General features: G+C 35.5%; 1 protein-coding gene and 1 pseudogene across 1 annotated transcript in view; both read left to right on the forward strand.

The window, feature by feature from the left end:
* Positions 1-21,301, forward strand: part of SLC30A5 (solute carrier family 30 (zinc transporter), member 5) — a 35,774-nt gene extending 14,473 nt beyond the window's left edge. Inside the window, exons 6-16 of the mRNA XM_006900025.1 lie at positions 4,374-4,461; positions 7,475-7,551; positions 7,788-7,958; positions 8,915-9,203; positions 9,380-9,588; positions 10,685-10,842; positions 11,760-11,889; positions 18,115-18,322; positions 19,106-19,332; positions 20,546-20,674; positions 21,044-21,301. Coding sequence (XP_006900087.1) covers positions 4,374-4,461; positions 7,475-7,551; positions 7,788-7,958; positions 8,915-9,203; positions 9,380-9,588; positions 10,685-10,842; positions 11,760-11,889; positions 18,115-18,322; positions 19,106-19,332; positions 20,546-20,674; positions 21,044-21,214 — 1,857 coding nt within the window. The 3' untranslated portion in view covers positions 21,215-21,301. The remainder of the gene's footprint in view (positions 1-4,373; positions 4,462-7,474; positions 7,552-7,787; positions 7,959-8,914; positions 9,204-9,379; positions 9,589-10,684; positions 10,843-11,759; positions 11,890-18,114; positions 18,323-19,105; positions 19,333-20,545; positions 20,675-21,043) is intronic.
* Positions 1,834-2,685, forward strand: LOC102847697 (annotated as a pseudogene).
* Positions 21,302-21,563: the final 262 nt, after the last annotated feature.

Consider the following 21,563-nt stretch of genomic DNA (forward strand, 5'->3'; position numbering starts at 1 on the left):
TGTGTATCTCTATGGAACGTTAACATGTATTGAATCCTACAATCACCACCACAATCAAAAGAGAACCCTGATTGATCCCCACAAAGTTTTCCTTTGCACATGCTGTACCCATTCTAATTCTTTTAAGTCTTAATACTCATAAATCATTTTGGGAAAATACTTAAGAGCTTATTAAAGTCCATTATACTTGCAGTCTGCTGGACATTTATTTTGTCTCAAATAGCCATCACTCTGCCTCCTTTATTAATACATGAGTTTCTGATGCAGACTTTTTAAGTCTCCATAAATATTTTCTCAAATGTTTTCTATATATAAGAAGCACCGAAGAGTTAAAGGCTGAGCTGCTAGCCAAATGGTTGACATTTTTAACCCACCTGGTAGCTTCATTCACTGGAAAAAGACCTGGCATCATGCATCCATGAAGATTACAGCCAGCAAAACCCAACGGGGCAATTCTCTGTTACATGGTATTGTTGAAGTTGAAATTGACTCCATGGTATCTAACAACATGTGTAGTTCATTGTCCTAAAGAAAAGAAAGAAGAGAATTAAAGGAAGGTATATGTCTTTAGTTTTCAAAGGGATTTTTCAGACTAAGCAGAGAGACAGATGAATAAAGTACTAAGTCTACTAAGGATAAAGGAGTACTGAGTCTGTTGGTTTCCAATTGTATCGTTAATATTAATCTTCCCCCTCACCAATAGGATACGTTAGCATGTACTAAAGGTTGATTAAAGAATTCCATATGTGAAACAATGAATGAATGGAAACCCAAAATCTCTGTAAATGTTTATGAAAATTAATAAAATATAATTATAGAAAAAAAGAATTCCATATGGTGGGGGTAAAAATGTGCTAGTGTCTGGATTTATGGGTTTTTGAACTTTGTATTAAATATAGATGGATATTTTTATCTATGGGTGGAGAAGAATTTTCTGAACATAAACCAAGAGGAAAAAAACAATTTTTCATTTCTTTAAAGGTCGTTTTCACCCAGTCAGTTAAGAAAAATGCTAAGACCCTCACAGCCAAAAATGAGAAAACAAGGAAAAAGAAATAACTTTGAAACATTAGGGGAAAAAAAAAGTTTAACTGCACTTACTTTCAGCAATAAGGGTCAGAGATTTTACATCTTCTCTGACACCAGTAAAGAATTTGGACCACTGTCTTGGACTCAATGAATTTTTCATTGTTAATTATGACTAAAGGATAATTCGGAGTTGCTCTCCTTTTCAACAAAAAATCCTTGGTTGCTCTTTTTTTTCAACAGGATTAAATTATGGCCTCTGTATTTGAGCATTCAAATTAAATTATAACACATTTTAAGATACAGGATTCTATATACTGACTTTTGCTAAAATATCTACCACCATTAATGTATTAAAATATTTTTAAATTGCTTTTACATCTGACATTAAATATCTGCATAAGCTGCTGATGTGTCCATTCTGTAATTTTAAAAAAAAAAAACAAAAGAGGCAATAGATGGTAGAGTTGTGGAGTGGGGAGGCGCCGTCTGGCTCTGGTTTGGACCGTTCAAGGAACTTGAGAAGAGGGCCGGTGGGAATCCTTTTGGGGTTTGCAGACGGTAGTCTTCTGACATGTTGGCAGGGGAACTTCACAGGTGAATTCATGTATTTTTACTGATTTCGTAAAAGAGACATTTAGATGGTTGATTAACAAGAACATTACTGTTTTGTGAGAAGTTTCCACTTGGAGAGTATTGAATTTTCACCCTAGTCCAGCACCTGTGCCACTCACTTAACACGTTGCCGCACACTTCTTAAATTGACAGCCGTGCTTAGAAACACATTTGCAGCTTAAATACAGATGAATGAAGACACTATTTGGAAAGACGCCTGGCCAGAAGTCCAGAGCTGATACAGGCCATGCTGGTGTGTCTGCAAACATGATATAGAACAGGGCTCCTCACAAGACCCTCTGCTGACTGTGGCCTCTCTGTTGTTTGTTGCATTTGGCAACTTGATTTTACCTGCTTGCATTCTGGGAAAACATCGGAGCAGCGTGGGGCCCAGCAAACCAGTTTCCCAGCCCCAGCGGGACATCGTGGGCTGCAGAATTCAGCATGGGTGGAAAGAAGGAAATGAACCCGTTACACCTTGGAAAGGAACAGTTCTGGATCAGGTTCCTGTAAATCCTTCATTGTATCTTATAAAACACAATGGATTTGACTGTGTTTATGGACTAGTACTTATTAAAGATGAAAGAGTTTCTGCATTTGCAGTCCTCCCTGATAGAGTTGCAACATCTCGAATCAGCGTTACACACTTAGCAGACACAATGATTGTCAAAGCTGTGGAACATATGTTTGAGGATGGTTCTCAAGATGAATGGAAGGGAATGGTCATAGCACGTGCACCTAGAGTGAACACATGGTTTTACATTACCTATGAGAAAGAACCTGTCTTGTACATGTACCAGCTTTTAGAAGACTATAAAGAAGGTGACCTTCTCATCATACCTGATCCTAATGATTCCCCTCCAGCAGAAAGGGAGCCTGGAGAAGTTGTGGACAGCCTTGTAGCAAACAAGTGGAATATGCCAAAGAAGATGGCTTAGAAAGGACTGGCATGGTCATTCATCAAGTAGAAGCCAAACCATCTATTTCATCAAGTTTGATGATGATTTCCATATTTATGTCTACGATTTGGTGAAAACATGCTAGATGGCATCTCAAACTTTGCCAAATTTGTGGAACTACTAAATGTATAATTTGTAGACATAAAGATTTACTTGCTTTCCAGTTTAATGAAAGCTTAAATGTTCCTGCAAACACACAATCTCTGCCAGCAAATTGTTTTGTTCTGAATAGTACAGATTTATGTGAACACAAAGCATTTTCTGTAAGGAACTCCTTCCTCTTAAAACGTCTGTTTCATTGGAGAGGAATGGCAGTCAAATTTGGTAAAAGTTAATACCATAATCTTCAAAAAACTGTAATAGATCTTAACCATCTCCCCCTTAACCCTAATTCTCTTATCTGCTGCCACAATGCAAGTGTACTTTGGTATTTTTTTTGTTCCTGCCTTTTTGAGATTTATCTATACCTAGTTATCTATGTGTATACATAGTAAGTATTTATGCACATAGATTTATGTATTCTGTCCCCTTTCTTTCTCTATTTTTCTCTCACCCCTGCTTCCCACCTCCACCATCGGCAGTCCGTCCTTGTGGATTGAGTAAAGGGTTAAATAATTACCTCCAGTTTAACAAGAGTGCTTGACCCAAGTCAGTCATCATATACTATACATTTGTATAAGTGTGAGCATGCACGTGTTTATTTAACTTTGTACATGAGAAGCACATAGAACTGTTCAGTCTTTATTTTTTAAGATGAAAGTTCAGTGTACCTTTTAAATCTGAAGGCTTTAAATAATAAATCAAAATGTAAATCACAAAAAAGACAAAAAGATTAATTTTAAAAAGTGGGAAAAAAAGACAAAAGACTTTTTTGTTCGAAATCCTTTCACTTGAAATTTGAGCTTGAAAAAATTTATCAGTGATTGGATATAAAGATATAAATGGATTATATCTTTGATAGATGTTAGAAATCACTTTGCTAATTTTAGTAATGTCCTCTTTATTCCCTAGAAAAGAATAACTGTGTTTCAAACTGTCACAGTATTATGACTACTTAAAAGTATTCATGTTAACAACCTAAATTTAAAAAAAAAAAAAAGTATTCATGTTATTGGATGAACGGAATTCCAAAATCTCTGTAGATGTTCATTGAAATGAAAAATTAATTAATTAATGTTTTAAAAAGTGTTATTGTAAGTTAACTGTATATACAGTCTTAGAGAACAAAACAAATCTCTACTATTCATTAGCTTCCTGACCTTTTAAACCAGAAGTAGGATTTGTTGTTGTTGTTGTGTGCTTTTGAGTCAGAACCAATTCATAGCTGACCCGATAGCAGGTTTACAGAGGCAGTAAATTGAATGGGAGGAGATTCCACATCCTTCTCCTGCAGAGCAGCTGGTGAAACCATGTGGTTTTGAGCACAACTTCTTACCACTAGGCCAGCAGAGCTCCCTAAGTCCTACTTACTGAAAATAGGAAAGTTCATTCTCTGAACAGTGAGTCACAGCTTATGTACAGTATCATGCCTATCCAGCAGTATTAGCAGGGAGATGATTGAAGTCATCAGTACTGTGTATCGTAAATGTTCTTTAGGTATCCTGCAGAGTTTATTGGAGCTCTTAATTATTATACCTTGCCATTTATGTAATGAATTTATACTATATAGTTTAATACCATTTTTTTTATGTTTCTTTTAAACATTTTAGCATCCATATAATGATAATTTTAATCAATCCTTTAACAATTATCCTTAACAATTTTTTTTTCCAGACAAGAGGGGCTGCTTTTTTCATTATTGGTGTTATCTGCTTATTGCTTTTCGACAATGATGATCTCATGGCCAAAATGGCTGAACACCGTATCCTTTGCAGTAGTTTGAAATTATTTAAAATCATACAGGAAAAATAGGAGACTATAGAATGAGAATAGAAGAACAGGTGAATCAGACTAATTAATACTGAGTGAAACATTCATTGATACATGCAGATGTTCTAATCAGTAGTTATATATAAATATTTTATAGTACCCAGTATCTTCAGCAGGGAGCTTAGTGGCCTAGTGGTAAGGAATTGTGCTTCCAACCCACAAGCCCATAGTCTGAATCCACCAGCTGCTCTTCAGGGGAAAGATAAGCATTCATCTCCTCCTGTGCAATTAACTGCCTCTGAAAACTTGCCAGAGGGTCAGCTATGAGTCACTTCCAACTTGACAGTACATAACAACAGCAATAACAATATCCTCAATAGCACCCTGAATAGTCAAAAATTGAGGAACAGCAAAACAATATTTTAGAATAGCCTGCTAATAAGGAAAAATACATAATCTCCCACTCAGTTTGTTTGCACCTTTGTTTATTACAATTCTGTGAATTACATCACAACATCAAGAAAAAAAAATTTCACCACTGGACCAACAGGGAGCATTATGATAGATGGAGAAAATATTAAAATTGTCAACCACTTTATCTTACTTAGATCCATAATCAGCACTCTTTGTACCAGCAGTCAGCAAATCAGGAGACGTGTTGCACTGGGATAGTCTGCACACACAGACCTCTCCAAATTATTAAGAATCTATGATGTCAATTTGAAGACTAAGACCTACTTTTGGCCATGGTCTTTCTGATGACTTGCTGTGCATCTGAGAGCTGGACAATGAATAAGGATGACAAAATTGATTTTTTTGAGCTGTGCTATTGAAGTACTGAATATCCCATGGACAGCCAAAAGAACACAGATGTCTTGGAAAAAGTGCAGCCAGAGAGCTCCTTGGAGGCAAGGATGGCAAAGTTCATCTCACATATTTTGAGCATGTTGCTACGAGGGCTATTCTTGGGAAAGGTGGAAGGTCCGAGAAAGAGGAAGACCTTCAACCAGAGGGATTGACACAGTGACTACTGCAGTGAGCTTAGGTGTGTTAGAGAATGTGAGAGTGGCATGGGATAGGATAGGGTTAAGATCTGTTGTTCATAGGGTTACTATGGGTCATACTCAACTTGGTGGCAGCTAACAACAGGAAGCACATACTTCAATTTGAATGTTTGTGCAAAAAATAATAGGCAATTATTATATGTAAAAACATTCTTGATATGAAGCAGAAAAAAGCCTTAATCATTTTCTTGCCTAAAAGATAATTAACGTACTTATTAACCATGTATTCACACTTTTTGTCCTAGATAATTATTGTCCAAAGTAGGGGAGAGAAAAAAACCTATTGGTCTCTACAAATGTACATGGTTTTCATCTGCACACCTTTGCCTAGTCGAGCAGAATTTAGAACACAAGTCTTAATTTTTCTGTTTAAATACCTAAAATTTACTGTTCTTGTTAGGTGTCAGTCCATCTTGTTAAAAGTTTTCCTCTCTTTTACTGACCCTCTACATTTCTAAGCATAATGTCCCTTTCCAAGGCATATCCCTGTCTAACAAAAATTGTTAAAAAACATAATAATGTACTTTGTTATAGTGAGGGTGCTCTGATGGCCTAGTGATTAAGAAGTTGTACTGCAAATGCACCTGGTTCAGGAGAAAACTGGGCAATCTCCTCCTGTGCATTTGCTGTGCTGTTAGGTACTGTTGAGTTGAGTACAACTCATAGTGGCCCTGTAAACAACAGATCTGAACCTTGGCCTATCCTGTGTCATCCTCACACTTCCTGACATACCAGAGCCAGTTTCTGCATTCACTGTTACGGTCCATTTCTTCAAAGGTCTTTTTTTTTCTTTGCTGACCCTCCACCTTTCTAAATATGGTGATCTTCAAGGAATAACTTCTCCTAACAGCATGCCCAAAGTAGGCGAGATAAAGTTTCATCATATTTGCCTCCATGGAACACTGTGGGTGCACCTTCTAAGAGACATCACTGTTTGTTCTTTGAGCAGTCTATAGCATCTTCAGTAGTACCCTTCTCCCAACATCACAGTTCAAAGATAGCAATTTTTGTTCTGTCTTCCTTATTGTCCAGCTCTCAGATGCATAGCAAGTAACTTAAAAGACAGTGTCCTGAAACAGGCACACCTTGGTCCTCAAACAGACATTATTGGTCCTCAATAATTTGGAAAGATTCGTGACTTCTGATACCAAGGGTATTGATTGTGGACCCAAGTAAGATGAAGTCATTGATAGTTTCAGTCTTTTCTCCATCTCTCATGATATTGCCTACTGGGCCAATGGTAAGAATTTCTGTTTTCTTGACATTGAGAGGCATATGAAGGCCATAATCTTTGATCTTCTGTAGTAAATCTGAAAAACATTCTGCAGGGTCAACTATTAACTTAGTCCAATTCAGAAACACTTAAAGATAGTACAGTGAAAGAGGGGTCATGATATAGAAAAAGGACAGATTTTTCTATGTCGTTCTGAAAGGATGAACCTTTAACTCTACTGGGCAAGAATAGTCAGGAAAGTTCCTTGTTCTTCTCTTTATATCCTATTTATTGTATATAAATACATGATTTTAGGAATTTAGGTATAAAACAAATACATGGTTGTAGAAGTGGTGTTGTTATATACCATGGAGTTGCTTGTGACCCATAGTGACCCTGCATACAGCAGCTCTGTCCTGAGCCAGTCTGATTCCGATACACCAATCGCCATTGCCCCAGTGACTATTTAGAAGTTTAGGTACTAAAATTTAACAGCAGTAGTTTAAAGACTGTTGTAATTATTTTGGAGAATTACCTTAAAAAAAAAAATAATAATTCTGGTAGGATTTGGTTTTCTAGTCTTTTAAAGAAACATGTCAAGAATAGACAAGTGTTCTAACTAGAATTGGCTGTGTTCAACCAAAAATAATTGTAGCTGAAACTTGAGAAGGAATTTGCAATTTGCGTTGATTATTGGCATTTTTCTTCCTTCACTCCTCCATCCTCAGCTGAAGGCCATCACGACAGTGCTTTCACCCACATGCTTTACACAGCCATTGCCTTCCTCGGGGTGGCAGATCACAAGGTATGTTCCTTTTTTTTTTTGTTCCTAGCATGACCCAAAAATCCTGAAATATTACAGGCAGCTTAACTTTCTATTAAAATATGTTAGAAGTCATTTACAATCTTGCTTTCTAATTAAGTCAGTCATATTAAATAATTTAAGGAAATAAAGATACTAGTTCCATTTCTTCAAATAGAGTAAATTTAAGAATTCCATTTTGGACTGTTTTAATGAAACTTACCTCATTTTATTTGTAGGGTGGAGTACTATTGTTAGTACTGGCTTTGTGTTGTAAAGTTGGTTTTCACACAGCTTCCAGAAAGCTCTCAATTGATGTTGGTGGAGCCAAACGTCTTCAGGCTTTATCTCATCTTGTTTCTGTGTTGCTTTTGTGTCCATGGGTTATTGTGCTTTCTCTGACCACTGAGGTAAGAACAAAATGGATTGCAAATAGGTAAAATGGATTGCTATTACTTATAAGTCACGGTGGTGTAGTCAATAGCAGGTTGCACTGCTAACTCAAAGGCCACACAGCTCCAGCTGTTCGAATCCCACCACAGCTCCACGGGAGAAAGATAGGTGGTCTCCCCACCTGAAATGGACAACCTCAGCAAACCCATGGGGCGTCACTGTGGACACAGCTGACTGGACAGCAGTGAGTTCAATTACTTACAAGTTTTTGCTTCACTCACTTATTGCAGTCAAGTCAGAACCAACTCGTAATTGACCCTCCAGCAAGCTGTCAGAGGCTATTGTGGGAGGAGAGTGCCAATCTCTTCTCCTGAGGGAGCAATTAGTGGATTGAAGCTGCCAAAACACTGATGCCTTTCAGTTAGCAGCACAGCACCCTGTCCACTAGAGCATGCTTTGTAAATTTTGAATCATTAGATTGCATTTTATTTTAATAATGAAAGTTGCTTCAACTATGGTTTTTCTTCATAGTTGTTGAAAAACAGTTCATTTTATTGTCTATAGAAAATATAATTCAAACACATTTACAGATTCCTCTTAATTCTCTGGTGAGAAGGAATCAGTGAAACAATATCTGTTGTGTGTTAAATAGAGGAATGATAGGTCAACTAGTATTTGTAAACTTATTAGGTAATGCTTTTTGATTTTGTTTTGGGTTGTTTTTGTTTTTTTTTTTTGCTTTTGGGTTTTTAATACTGAGAGCAATATTATAAAAATGTCATTGTCTGGGGAGGAGGCGGCAGGGGGGAGAGAAAGTCAGTGTCTTAAGCTGCTTGTGTTTTGACCTTTTCTAAATTATTTTGAAACATGAAACTAATGGTTTATACATGAAAGCATGACCTAAAACAAACAAGAGGTGAGCTTTTTTACTCACGTAATATTAACAAGGCTCTTCTTTCTTTTTCCCTTCCAGAGTAAAGTTGAATCTTGGTTTTCTCTCATTATGCCTTTTGTAACGGTTATCTTTTTTGTTATGATCCTGGACTTCTATGTGGATTCCATTTGTTTAGTCAAAATGGACATTTCCAAATGTGCTCGCTATGGATCATTTCCCATTTTCATTAGTGCTCTCCTTTTTGGAAATTTTTGGACACATCCCATAACAGACCAGCTTAGAGCTATGAACAGAGCCACTCATCAAGAAAGCACTGAACATGTCCTGTCTGGAGGAGTGGTAGTGAGTGCGGTATTTTTCATTTTGTGTAAGCATTTTCTCTTTATTTTTTTACAGTACTCTTTGTATAGATTATGATATTCAAAAATTCCTTAATTTGGGGAATTGAAATTATTCACATTTAGTGCTCACAGCATATTTGGTTTAAGGAGCTGAAATATTAAAACTTTTGTAATAATTTTCCCTTTTTTTTTTATTTTATAGCTGCTAAAATCTTGTCATCTCCTTCTAAGAAAGGACAGAAAGGTACCCTTATTGGCTATTCTCCTGAAGGAACACCTCTGTACAACTTCATGGGTGATGCATTTCAGCATAGTTCTCAGTCCATCCCCCGGTTTATTAAGGAATCACTTAAACAAATTCTAGAGGAGAGTGATTCTAGGCAAATCTTTTACTTCTTATGCTTGAATCTGGTAAGATTTTTAGATACTAGTGACATTAGCAGCTTAATGTTTTAACAATTCTAATAATTTTATAATCCTTAAGTCTTCTGATAGAGACAAAATAAACTTTGTAGTTCAATTTGCCCACAGTATTAGTAGTTTATTATCAGTATGAAGATAACAAGGGTTCTTTTCAGACTACTTTACACAAGGATTATCTTAGGTGTTTTAGAAGTACAGGCCTACTCAGTGCTAGAATTTTGTAACCTAGTTTATTTAGAATTGTAATTCATCATTAAGAAGACTGCCTGATAGAACTTAGTATTTTTAGAAAATGATTTTTCATTCAATCATTCATAATATATTTTGTTTTAGAACATTCCTTACAATAGCTGCACCAGAGCTCTGGTGGCCTCATCTGTTTGAGGTTGTGCTGCTAACTCAAAGGCCAAGCCTCTGCCAGTTTTCATTCACCTCTGCAGGAGAAAGATGGACAGTTTCCTCTCGTGCTAATTATAGCCTCAGAAACCCATTGGAGGGTGAGCTCTGACTTAACAGCCATGAGTTTTTTAAGATACTGTAGTAACTCCACTTTACCTCCTTGTGTGTAAGTCTCATTTCCATTAATTTATCCTACCCCTTCTTGCCTTCAGGGCTCTATCCATGGGTAGCTGATGCTCTTTTGACTTTATGTGGTTGGTTATTTTAGAGAATGGGTACCTTCCTGGTGTTATTGGTTACCTGATAGTCCTATCTGTTGTTTGGCACCAGGTTGAGCCTCAAGGATGAGTCTTGTTCCAGATTCAGGGGTTCTAGGTTCTGCCAGTCTATTGGACCAGTGAGCCTAGCGCCAAAAAAAAAATCTACTAAAACCATTTTTTTTGTTTTGTTCCATCTTTTCCCCCCACTCTACCCACCACCTTAGTATTTCTTGAAATGTATAATAGATTTTTAGTATAAATTAACTTCCTTTTAGGTAACAAAAATTACAGACTTGTATGATTTCTTTGAATAAGATTTAGCAATTAAGAGTTGAAATCTTTATGAATAAATTCTGATAAATCTATATTCAAACACTATTTCCCAATGTACTCCTTGCCAATTTTTTAATGGTTTAATTTTTTAGCTTTTTACCTTTGTGGAATTATTCTATGGCGTGCTGACCAATAGTCTGGGTCTGATCTCTGATGGATTTCACATGCTCTTTGACTGCTCGGCTTTGGTCATGGGACTTTTTGCTGCCCTGATGAGTCGATGGAAAGCAACTCGGATTTTCTCCTATGGGTGGGTACATTGAATATTAGATCTAAACCCAAAACCTGCTGCCAGCATGTCTGTTCTTATGCTTAGTGACGCTCCATGATGTTTCCGAGACTGAAATTTTATGGAAGGAGCAGCTGACCTTTTGGTTAGCAGTCCAGCATGTTACAAACTGCACTACAGTCAAGTTGCTAGAGCATATGAAAAATAAGTTCAAATTTAAAGTAAAGTAAGTTTTTTCTTTCATGTGAAGTAGGTAAGAGGAAATGAAGCAAACTTGGATAAGTGCTGACCGGCAAGCTGTGAGACTGTTTACCTAACAAAGTCTCACTTACAGACAACAAAACCAGTTAAAATGTTTAGATCCTTGCCTGACATGTTTCTCCAAGGCAAGAGAATATAGGTGATCATTTATATCCTTGCTATTAAAAAAGCATTCCGAATTTGAAATGACTGTGCAAGAAAACATCCTTTAATTAAACAAATTGATTTACTTCAAATATTAGAGTGATTGTTTTGTGAACTGTATTTGAGTAATAAAATTTAGTTCTTAGTCTCAATTGTTTATATTTTGAAAAATTATGAGCTGAAATAGAAATAATCTCAGTAAATAAGAGTATGCCATTTACAGAGCACAACAAAGATTAAAAGGAGAAATAACTTCTTGCCAAAGGATAGTTAAGACTTTTTGTAGGAAAGAACAGACCTCCTGCTAAAGGCATGCCTCAATGAACTTGTAAAATTTCAGCAGATAAAATGTATAGAAGGGCTCTCCAGCATTAGTAAGATGTTTAAAATATTGGTAATTCTGTAATCATATATGTAATTTACATAGTGTGAAAATCTCGGCTTATTTCTCCTTCTTAATTAAAGGAATAATATTTATTTTTTAAAGCACGTTTGTCATTTTCCTTTTCTAAAAATATATCCCACTCTCTTAGGTATGGCCGAATAGAAATTCTCTCTGGATTTATTAATGGACTTTTTCTAATGGTAATAGCCTTTTTTGTGTTCATGGAGTCAGTGGCTAGATTGATTGACCCTCCAGAATTAGATACACACATGTTAACGGTAAGTCTTTTCACTTTTCTGTTTGAATTTCTACTCTTGTAATCATAGTTTTTCCATGTAACCATTAATCTAAGAAAATAGAATTTGTTTAAATTATAAATAAATTTTTATTTACATTTACACTTCTGGGTGGGGAGGAGTGGAACATCTGGTGGATTCAAATCGTGTGCCTTCAGGATTGCAGCGCAGATTCCTGCCACTAGGCCCCCAAAACTCCCTTACACTACTGGCTCTTAATGCTTTTTTTTTTTTCCTTCTGGTATTTTGATAGTAAAAAAATATTTTATAACATTGTAGAACAGGTTTTCCTGACTTGTTAAATGTTTTTGTTTCATCATGTGTTCTTAAATATCAAAAGGAATTTGCAAAATGTTAAAGCTTTTTAAAAATCAAGAGGGAAGTGGAGTTTTTAAGTCTTTACAGTAAGCTAAGTTTAAAAGACTTGTTCCTTACCCCTTAGGTGAGATGGGAACCACAGTCTGGTTCCCTTAAATTAAGGTAAAGTGCTCTCATACAGAATTTAAGCATTGCTGGTGCAGTATAATTGGTACAGTATTAAAGACAAAGTGACACTACCGCTTTGTTTTAAAAGCTCCCTTCAAATATCCCTTGCCACAATTTCAAGCAGTACCAGGGGCTTGCAGAATTTGGAGATGAACTTGAAAAGTCATCTAATCCATTCCTATTATTTTACAGATGAGAGAATTGAATTCCAGAAGTCACGTGAAATGCTTTTATTTCACACCTGGTCTCAAATAGACTTGAGGCTAAAACCTAAATTTTTACTAATTTTTTAAAAAACTATATAACTACCCCAGATTCTTGTTTCAGAAACTTCCTATGTTTCTTAATGCTTTTAGTACCAAGTTCACATTTAACACTTTATAGACTGGTTCTACCATTGCCCCTAAGTAGACTCCCATGTGTGCAAAGTAAAACTGCTCCAGACCTCTCAAAAGCAGACCATCTTCTAGTTTTCCTCTGGATATATTCAAACCCCCATCTATCTAGCTAGTAGTTAGTTGAAGAGTTAACTACTTTCACCACTTAGAAACCAGAAATAGAGTTGTTACTATTGATCATTTGAGTCAGGACCAGCTAATAGCTGACCTTCCATCAGGTTTTTAGAGGCTATAAATCACACAGGAGGAGATTTCTCATCTTTCTTCCATGGAGCAACTGGTGGGTTTGAACTCCTTGCCTTTTCGTCGACAACGCAACTCAATGTTAATTTAGCTAGGTTATGTTTGAAGTTTTACTTATATTCTGTAATTGTTTATATTTGTATAATACTAAACTTGTATAATCTTAATCTTTAGTCTTGTATGATACTAATACTACTACTTTTTTTGTATAGACTGTACGTAAGTAGGATCCATAATCAGTGCTTAGACTATCCAGTTAAGAAGACAGAAAAATTCGTATCACTCAATCAGATAATCTAGTGGCTGGACATAGGTTAAGAGGAAGATCTGCTCTTTATTTTTGTGTACCTTGTGTAGTCATTACCCTTTTGAGAGTTTTATTTTCTTAAAATATACTGATGTAAATATAGAACAATTATTATTACGTTTTCATTTTTTTCCCGAAAACTGTACTTGAAATAAAGGCAGATACATCATTATCTATTGTCACATGCAAGCAGAATATTGCTGAAGATCACCCAAAATGACCAAAACAGTAAAAGGCTATGTATGACACCAGGGATATCTTTGCTGATAGCAGAGAATACCAGAAAAATTTGTGTTTTATTAATTATGCAAAAGCATTTTATTGTGTGGATTATAATAAATTATGGCTACCATTGAAAAGAATGGGAATCACAGAACACTTAATTATGATCATATAAAGCCTAGACCTAGTCCAAGAAGTTGTTCAGATAGAGCAAGGGAACACTGCACACCTTGAAATCAGGAAAAGTGTGTGTCAGTGTTGTATCCTTTCTCCATTCTTATTCTATCTGTATGCTGAGCAAATCAGTTAAAAACCTGGACTCTATGAAGCAGAATGTGACATCAAGATCAGAGAAGATTCCACCACAAGATAAAGGTAAAGAACCCAATAGAAAAATGGGCACAGACAATATGAATAGACACTTCACCAAAGAAGACATTCATTTGGCAAACACATGAAGAAATGTTCAAAACCCCTAGCTCTAAGGGAGATGCAAATCAAAACAACTATGAGGTATTATCTTACCCCAGTAAGAAGAGCAAAATTTAACAGAACAGCAAATGCTGGTGAGGTTGCAGAGAAAATGGAGCCCTTATTCACTGTTGGTGGGAGTGTAAAATGGTGCAACCACTATGGAAAGCTGTATAGCACTTTCTCAAAAAGTTGCAAATAGAGATACCATTTGACCCAGCAGTTCCACTGCTGGGAATATACCCCAAAGTAACTGCCACCCAAGCAGATATATGCACACCCATGTTTATAGCTGGTTTTTTTCACAGTAGCAAAGAGTTGGAAACAACCCAAGTGACCCATCAACAATGAATGGATAGAAAAGCTGTGGTATATTCACACAATGGAATAAATACTACGCTGCATTGAAAAACAAGGAACTCATGAAATATACAAAATGGGTGACCCTGGAGGACATTATGCTGAGTGAAATAGCTCAGTCACAAAAATACAAATCCTGCATAATACCACTGTTATAAAACAGGACTGACATGAGGTTTGGGAGAAAACTAAGAAATGTACAAAGCTTTGAGACACAAGGGAGAGAACTGTATAAAAGGAATGTATGATTTAGGTATTATTGGCATGACAAGAGTCCAGAATAAGAGCTGCATGGTATTGTGGTCTTAGGGGGAGGGAGGAACTGTATACCAATGAAAGAACTTTATTACATAGAAAAAAGTGAACGGGGTGGGGGGACAGGGAGGAAATGTGCAACAGTGAATGAATGGAAATCTAAGTTCTTTATAAACTTTCTTTTAAATCTCAATTAAAAAAATGAGAAGACTCATCAACAGCTTGGTTATGCAGATGACACAACCTTGCTTGCTAAAAGTGAGGAAGACTCTAAATGCTTTGCCTCTCAACATCAAGTAAACAAAAATTCTTACCACTGAGCCAAAAGGCAACATCATGAAAAATGGACAAAAGATTGAAATTATCAATGATTTTGTCTGTCTTTGATCCAATCAATACCCTTGGCCCCAGCAATCAGGAGATTAAGAGACATATTATACTGGGGAAATCACTTTTAGGGACCTTTCCAAATTACTGAGGACCAGTGATGTCAGCTTGAAAACCAAGTTTTGCCCATTTCAGGCCATGGACTTTTCAGTCACTTGCTGTGCATGTGAAAGCTGGCCAGGGAATAAAGATGACAACAGAAATTGATGCCTGTGAGCTACTTGGAAAAAATGTAGCTAGAGTGCTCCCTGGAAGCAAATGTGCTGAAGCTTCATCTCATGTAGTTTTGGCATGTTACTAGGAGAGGCTATTCCTTGGAAAGGGATGTAATGCTCAAAAGGTGGAGAGTCAGTGAAAGAGAGGAAGACCCTCAATGTGATGGATTGATATAGTGACTGCAGCAATGGGGCTCAAATGTGTAAGAGATGATGAGAATGGCGTAGGATAGGACAGAGTTCAGATCTGTTGTTTCTAGGGATGCAGTGAGTTGTACTCGATTGGCATACAACAAGAAGTAGCTTATTCAGCTCACGCTCTCCCACACACTGTTTCTCACACTTAATCTCACTTACAGACACTCTGTCTCTCACCTGGGTCCTCAACAGATGTTAGTAATCTTGACCATTATATAGTAGTCTCCTCATCTGTATTATATCTCTCTCCCTCCAGGGTCCAGTCTTTCAGTGATCAGTCATAGAGTGATTTTCTAAAGCAAATCTGATCATTTATTTCCTGCTTGGAATTCTATTATGGCTTTTTCATTAGTTATAAAACAAGCCAGCCTTTTCCCATGGTTTTCACCCAGTCTGAACAATTTGCCCTTCATGCCACTGACTTGATGATATCCCCCTAAATCTTCATATCTTTAAATGTGCCATTTATAGTTAAACTTTTTCTCCCTTTTCTGCCCTTCAGCCTTTTTCAATCAATGCTTGCATTTCTCTTCTAATGGGATCATTTCCCTTTATCATTCTTTGCTCCTCAAAGTTTATTGAATTTTCTTTTTACATTTAATATTGCCAGTCTTCTACAATTAAAATGTAAAAAAAAAATTTTTTAAGTTGTATCTTAAAAAGAAAAGTTGTGTTTTCAGCACCTGAACTGTGTGGTGTATTACATTCTTAAATTCTAACAACTGATTTATAGGAGAAGATGTTTTTGTTGTTATATGCTGTCAGGTTGCCTGCAACTCATAGCGACCCTATGTACAACAACCCTAAAACTTGCTCTATCCTGTGCCAGTCTCTCTGTCTCTGACACACCTACCCCCATTACCCTAGTCACTGAATCAATCCACATCATAAAGGGTCTTCCTCTCCTGCACTGTCCCTCCACCCTCCCAAACATGACGTCCCTCCCCAAGGAATGGTCCCTCTGTGCAACATGTCCAAAGTAAATCAGATGAAGCTTCAGAATCCTTGCCTCCAAGGAGCAGCCATATTTAACCCTCTCTAGGATGAACCTGTTTGTTTTCTTAGCAGTCCATACTATATTTAATACTCTTTTCCAACAAATAGGCAGTTAATTATTTAATGACTAAAATCAATTTGAAATAAAAGCATGTCTTGTTGGTAGAAGGAGAAGTGAAATGATTTTGGATTATAGTTTAAAAATATCTTTGGACTCTTAAATTTTTATATTCATTGACTTTTATTTGATATTTATCATACAAGAATATTCACAGACGCCTGTGATTACAGGCTATATAATACATGTATATAATAAACAATTATACCATTGTTGAGTTGTGACCAAAAAATTGGAAGCAACTCAATTCTCATCAATGAATGGGACTAATTAATTATAAGTTTAAGGTTGTCTACATAATAGAATACCATGAAACTATTTAGAATAAGATAAATTTATATATACTGGCATGATGCATAATGTGGAGGGAAAAACAAATTATAAAATATATGAACCTCTGGTTAGTTTAAAAAAACTATGTATATTCGTATGTACATTGAAAATACTCTTAGAAGTGACTTAACTCTTGGAGATACAATTATGGGAGACTTTTACTTTCAGCACTGCAGGGTACAGAGTTGAGGTGCTGCTTACTAGAGGGAGGAACATTGATAAGGGAGTTGTTTCAGTTAGTATGTGGCTTTCCTCTAAAACATCTTCATCTTCTACAAACTTCAAAACTAACTGAAATTTTAAAGTGTGGTATATTTAAAAAAAAAGAAAATCTGGTATAAAAATTGAGTAAATGGAAGACGTAAATAAATGTCATAAATGTTTGCTAAAACAAATTTCTTGCTTGGGAAGTAATTAATATGTATGTTCTCATTTTTATATTTTTTATTTATAAATACACGAGAGAGCTCTGGTGGCCTAGTGGCATGAAGCTTCACTGCAATCCCAGAGGTGCACGATTCAAATCCACCAGATGCTCTGCTGGAGAAGCGGGGATAATCTCATCCTGTACCAGTCAGATCCAATTTGACGGCACACACACAAAAAATAATAAAAATAAAATAAATACATGTCTTTAAAGGAGAAACTGTAGTTGTTTGTGTAAGTTAAATAACACCCTGAGCTGATACTTACAAGAGAAAAATAGTTGAGAATAAACAGTCTCGGGATTGTTTATCCCTTGACATATTCATTGAAGCGCCATTAGGTCAAAACAGTATCATTCATTCAGGATAAAAAAAGAGAAAGATGAAAAGGTAAACACAAGACACAGTAAGGAAAAATATGTTGGTTAAATAATTACTCATTGACTTTGTGAAATTCACCTCATAATATAGACAAGATTTCTTGTATTTATTTGCCTAATAAATATTTCCAAACAAAACATTAGTACTGTTTATTTTTCTGTAATATGTAATATGTAAACCAAGTAGATAGTACTTGACTTGGCTTGTCAAAATTTTGTTTGGTATTTGAAAGTTAAAATATTCTTCTGAAATCTTTTATCTTTAAATTGTGTGTTTGCATGGTAAATTTAGATATTTCTGTCAGTACTTTAAGACTGTAAACAAAACATTGTCATTATTTAGTAACTTTTAAACAGCAAAGCCTATTAAGAAAATAAAGATTTAAAGGCTTTTCTTTTCTCTCTTTTATTAGCCAGTCTCAGTTGGAGGACTGATAGTAAACCTTATTGGTATCTGTGCCTTTAGCCATGCCCATAACCATAGCCACGGAGCTTCTCATGGAAGCTGTCACTCATCTGATCACAGCCATTCACACCATGCACATGGGCACAGTGACCATGGGCATGGGCATGGGCACAGCCACGGATCTTCAGGCAGAAGCATGAATGCCAACATGAGAGGTGAGTCCTTCCACACATTACACACTTTTCAGCTGAGCTCTGAGTTTCCTCTCAGTAAATTTTGAGCTTCTGATAGTTTTATTTGTAAAAAGCAATCTGTAGCTGGGAGGGGAAAGGGGCCAGAAAAAAACAATAAGAGAAAAAGAGCTGCAGTAATTTGCTATAAAAATATTCATATTTATTCATAAACATAAATTTTTAAGTATATTATTGTTAGTCTTTTTAATAATAAAAAGGAAAAAGCAAGAGAAAAAGTGTATATAATGAACTTTCACTACAAAAGAACTGAAAAAATTTTTATTACAGTTAAATAAATGGGAGAAATACTAATCACTTAATAATGGGTTCTTTAATTGGTTAATATAAATGATTTAGCAATATAAAGACAAGACTTAGCTCAACCATTGCCTGTGTACTCAGCTTTTTTTGCCACAATACTATTCCTTGAAAGAAGGAGTCGTGTTTTAAGTCATGCTGAAATAAAGCCGTTGGCATTAATACATAACACATAGCCCTTGCTAGCTACCATCAAGTCAGTTCCCGAGTTATAGCAACAAAATACCTGTTTCTGCACCACCTGTCCCATAAACAATGAGATGAGACCATTGTGAGCCAAAGGATTTTCATTATATGATTTTCAGTAGTTTCCAGTTTGGAATGTCTGCCAAAGCCCGTTCAGCATCATAGCAATACATAGTAGGTACTCAGCAGTAGTTGTAAAATGGACAGAAGAACTAAATTATATAAGTAGTAATTTTTTTGTGTGTTTTTATACATTTGTAGGTGTATTTCTACATGTTTTGGCAGACACACTTGGCAGTATTGGTGTGATCATATCCACAATTCTTATAGAGCAGTTTGGATGGTTCATTGCTGATCCCCTCTGTTCTCTTTTTATTGCTATATTAATATTTCTCAGTGTTATCCCACTGATTAAAGATGCCTGTCAAGTCTTACTCCTGAGACTGCCACCAGAATATGAAAAAGAGCTCCATATTGCTTTAGAAAAGGTACTGTATATAGTGTCTTCATTGTGTTTTAATTTTTTAAAAATAGAATCTGAAATGTTAACACACTGAACAGTGTACAAGATATGAATAAAGAAATGCATTTTAACTTAAAGATAATAATGCAGGGACTAAGCAATGGAGAAAGACATGTTCTTGAAGAAAACTGTACTGTGAAAACATTGGAGAAAACCTTGCTTTTCTCTGATCTTAATGCCATTACTTCTCATTGTGCTTTATGATAGATCATCCAATATTAAAGTTTATTTGCAGTATTTAAAAAAAAATAAACAGGAAAATAAACTTATTTACAAAATAACCAAACTTAATTTATTAATTTATTTTGTGATTGTAAAATCAAAGAATGAATTAACAGTTTGATCTTTGCATGAGAATAAGCATACAAACCAATAAAGAAAAATTGGATCATCCAGAAGCGAACCCTGGAACTTAGCGGAATTCAGTACAAAGATGGAGAAAGGATTGTTAACCAGTATGGGTCGATTAGATTTCCATTTGAGAGAAAGAAAAGCCATGTAGTCATGGAGAAAAGAAATGTCTTTTTCATTTTTAAAGGAAACCAGAAACCAAATCCACAAGTTTCACTACCTGGGAAATGCTTTTAATGGATAGAGGGAAAAGCGGGGGGAGGGGGGACACACAAATAAAAAACAACCAAACTACTATTCATACTTCAAATTTTTCTCCATTGATTTATTTCATATTGATGATAATACATTTTAATGACAGTATTATGTGAATAGTCCATAATTTATCCAGCCAGCCCTCTACAAAGTATATCTTTTGGATGTGCTGTCTCTGTGGAATGAATAATATATGTAGTCATGTACAAGACAGCAGATAGTCTATTGGATGCCTCCAGGTAGTGGTTTGAAAAGCCTTTGTACAGTAGGCAGTATATATCTTAATAGTGAAAATGAGTGTGTGATGAGAGTCAGATTTCGGGGTAAAGACACCTGTAACCTTCCTACTCAGCACTGCTTTCTCTGACATCACTCTAAGGTCAGAATGCCTTTTATATAAGCATCTTTACTTCTAGTTTGAGTCTTCTGTTCTCCTTTTTTTTTTAAATCTATTTTATCTATATTTTTAATGAATGCAATTGGAAAAAAAAAGAGTTGTTTTCTTGGGCCAAAAGGATTGCTTTGTGCCAAGCAAATTAGTTTTTAAGGCTAAACTTGTCTTTATTTGACAGATACAGAAAATTGAAGGCTTAATATCATACCGAGACCCTCATTTTTGGCGTCATTCTGCCAGTATTATAGCAGGAACAGTTCATATACAGGTAACATCTGATGTGCTGGAACAAAGAATAGTGCAGCAGGTAATAATCTTTTTTATTTTAAAGTATTTCAACTTAAATAATTTATGTACAAAATTGCAAGTTAATGTAAAAGTAGATAAACTGGTACTTATAATCAGATTGATAAGTTATATACTACCACTCGAGATAGTGAACAGAATTATTTCTTCTATCCATGTACTAGGTAATCCCAAATGAAAATAATAGTTGTGTTTCTTTTCTATTTTTAATATCAAGACATTTTCTAGTCTTTTTAAAGCTTGTAACTAAGTAAATAATGGATTTTGAGAATTAACCTTTGACTATAAACCATCTGGATCAATTGTATAAGACATGTTAACATATAACTGTATTTAATCTAAGTATTTTTAAATTTCTTTTTATAATCAGGTTACAGGAATACTAAAAGATGCTGGAGTAAATAATTTAACAGTTCAAGTGGAAAAAGAGGCATACTTTCAGCATATGTCTGGTCTAAGTACTGGATTTCATGATGTTCTGGCAATGACAAAACAAATGGAGACTATGAATTGCTACAAAGATGATACTTACATCATGTGAGAGAACTCAAGAATTACTGTTTAGATGTGAACAGTGAAGAGTAAATGACAGTATTTTAATAATATTGCACATAATTGTACAGAATCATTTTACCATATTAGAACGAAAGAACATTTTAAAGCTCTACTGTTGGATCAAGAAATCTTTTCTAAAAGAAACTTAAATGCAGAATGAAGCATTAGCTGTACAAATGAAAATCAAATTATTACTTGAATTATGTGCATAAACAAAATCAACCTTTGAATGACTATGATGTATCAGATCTTCTTGGAAAATGGACAGCTAGTGATGAATCCAAGTGAAGACCAAAATCACTTCTCTGTGTTTACTTTTGTCAGAAACATCTCCA

The sequence above is a fragment of the Elephantulus edwardii genome, unplaced genomic scaffold (assembly GCF_000299155.1).
Source record: "Elephantulus edwardii isolate Elephantulus edwardi_28Jun2011 unplaced genomic scaffold, EleEdw1.0 scaffold00271, whole genome shotgun sequence".
Taxonomy (NCBI): domain Eukaryota; kingdom Metazoa; phylum Chordata; class Mammalia; order Macroscelidea; family Macroscelididae; genus Elephantulus; species Elephantulus edwardii.